Source organism: Engraulis encrasicolus, chromosome 21 (assembly GCF_034702125.1).
Source record: "Engraulis encrasicolus isolate BLACKSEA-1 chromosome 21, IST_EnEncr_1.0, whole genome shotgun sequence".
Lineage (NCBI taxonomy): Eukaryota > Metazoa > Chordata > Actinopteri > Clupeiformes > Engraulidae > Engraulis > Engraulis encrasicolus.
The window spans coordinates 8646060-8648559 of record NC_085877.1 but is presented as its reverse complement, the minus strand read 5'-3'; the positions used below and the strand labels follow the sequence as shown (position 1 = coordinate 8648559).

Below are 2500 nucleotides of genomic sequence, written 5' to 3'. Positions count from 1 at the left end.
GGTGCATCTCTAGTCTTGAATGGTGGGGTGTTATTTTTGGTTATCCTGTGTTTTGATTGATTCTGCTGAGTGACCCTGTGTTTTGATTGGCCGTTTAGGTATGCAGGAGGCGGTGGTGATCTGTCTGAATAAGCAGACGAGGGAGGCATCGGATGAGGAGATGTGTGTTGCCACACGGAGACCGCCACAACTGGTACAGCGCTGTAACACGCAACCATGCCCACCCAGGTAACATGCACACACACACACACACACACACACACACACACACACACACACACACACACACACACACACACACACACACACACACACACACACGCTGAGGTATCACATAAAGTCTTGTGTGCTACTGAAAGTAGACTCTACATCTTGGACAAGACTTTCTTTCTTTGGATTCCTCTGCCTGTGAGGACCGTTGGTTCCCATTCTAATCAAACTGAAGAATTCTAAATTGTGCCCATACTGCAATTCAAGGCTCTTTTTCCACTATGGCAGACACCCCATGTCTTTCTCTCTGACACACACTCATACACATACACACACGCACACAAGCACATATGAACACACACCCATGTGCGCACACGCGCACACACACACACACACACACATTCATTTGCAGAAATCAAGGCTATTTTAGCACACGTGGCAGATTTCTCTTATTCACCACGCGTCAACATGTGCACACACACGCACACGCACACGCACACGCACACGCACACACACAGACGTACGTCTAGACAGGATAATCTTGTCCTTTCTACGCAGCATGGAACTAGCTGTCCCTTGAAAAGAGGATGTGTGTGTGTGTGTGTGTGTGTGTGTGTGTGTGTGTGTGTGTGTGTGTGTGTGTGTGTGTGTGTGTGTGTGTGTGTGTGTGTGTGTGTGTGTGTGTGTGTGTGTGTGTGTGTGTGTGTGTGTGTGTGTGTGTGAGTGTGTGTGTGTGTGTGTGTGTGCGTGTGTGTGTGTGTGTGTGTGTTCTTTACAGGACAGCAGGTGGAAAAGAAATCAGACTGTGATGGACCATACTTATTAGACTGTCTGCGTGTGCGTGTGCGTGTGCGTGTGCGTGTGTGTCTGTGTGTGGTGGTTTTTCCATTGTGCAGATGAGCGATGAGTGAAGGTGTTGATTGAATTTTGATCGATCGGAAAAGAGAACCACTTGCAGTTACTATTTACACACACCTACACAAACACACGCACATACACACACACACACCACACACACACACACACACACACACACACACACACACACACACACACACACACACACACACACACACACACACACTGCCCAAGGCGTTTTTCCTGATGAGTCGTTATGTGCTGAGTTGTGTGTGATGGAACACATACACACCACACAGGAGGTACGTGTGTGTGTGTGTGTGTGTGTGTGTGTGTGTGTGTGTGTGTGTGTGTGTGTGTGTGTGTGTGTGTGTGTGTGTGTGTGTGTGTGTGTGTGTGTGTGTGTGTGTGTGTGTGTGTGTGTGTGTGTGTGTGTGTGTGTGTGTGTGTGATGGCCTAATCACTATAGCAGCCTGAGGATGAAGGTCCAATTGGAGAAAGAATGTGTGTGTGTCAGCACCTCACACACACTTACTGTGTGACAGAAGCATACACACATGCACACACGCGCATACACATACACACACGCGCGCGCGCGTGCACACACACACACGCGTGTGCACACACACACACTACGCGCGTGCGCACACACACACACAGGAATCACATACTTATTTGGATAGACATAACCCCCCTCCATTGTTTTAGTTTATTGTCTTTCTCAATCCTCTCTGTCTCTCTCTTTACCCATGTCTGTCCATCCCTCCATCCCCCACTCTATACTTCTGTCTCCCCTTTTTTCTCTTCCTTCAGTATATCCCTACTCTACCTTCCTTCCCCTCCCTTCCTCTTCATCTCTCTCGTATTAGTATCATTAACATTTTATCGTCCTCTTCTCTCTATCTCTTTTGTCAACTTTTGAAACACTTGACCCACATTTAATCTAATTTCAGAAGTCTTTTAATGATTTTTTGTAGATAAATGAGATTTCGTATGTATATCTCCCCCTTCTGTCTTTCTTTCTTTCTTTCTTTCTTCCTTTCTTTCTTTCTTTCTTTCTTTCTTATCCCTCCATCTCAGGTGGGAGACCAGTTCCTGGAGTTCCTGTTCGGCTACGTGTGGCGTGGGCCTTCGCACGCGTTCAGTCGCCTGCACCCTCCACACACACACGCGCACCTCCAATCACACACACTCACACTCACACTCTGACACACACTCAACCACAGACTCACACACAACACACTCGCGCACCCTGAGGGATGAGGAGTGTCGGCCCCCCAAGCCGACCCCCCTTCAGGCCTGCAACCGCTTCGACTGCCCCCCCACATGGGTCACCCAGGACTGGGGACAGGTATTTTTACATGACATTACACTTAGCTGACTCTTTAAGCGACTTACAGTTATTGTATTACGTCCAGGGTATTAGTTACAG

At 48.0% G+C, this 2500-nt stretch overlaps 1 protein-coding gene across 1 annotated transcript in view; it reads left to right on the top strand.

Annotated features, from left to right (window-relative positions):
• LOC134438052 (ADAMTS-like protein 1) overlaps window positions 1-2500 on the top strand; it is a 226871-nt gene that overhangs the window by 203637 nt on the left and 20734 nt on the right. The window contains exons 17-18 of the mRNA XM_063187640.1: window positions 99-228; window positions 2149-2419. Coding sequence (XP_063043710.1) covers window positions 99-228; window positions 2149-2419 — 401 coding nt within the window. The remainder of the gene's footprint in view (window positions 1-98; window positions 229-2148; window positions 2420-2500) is intronic.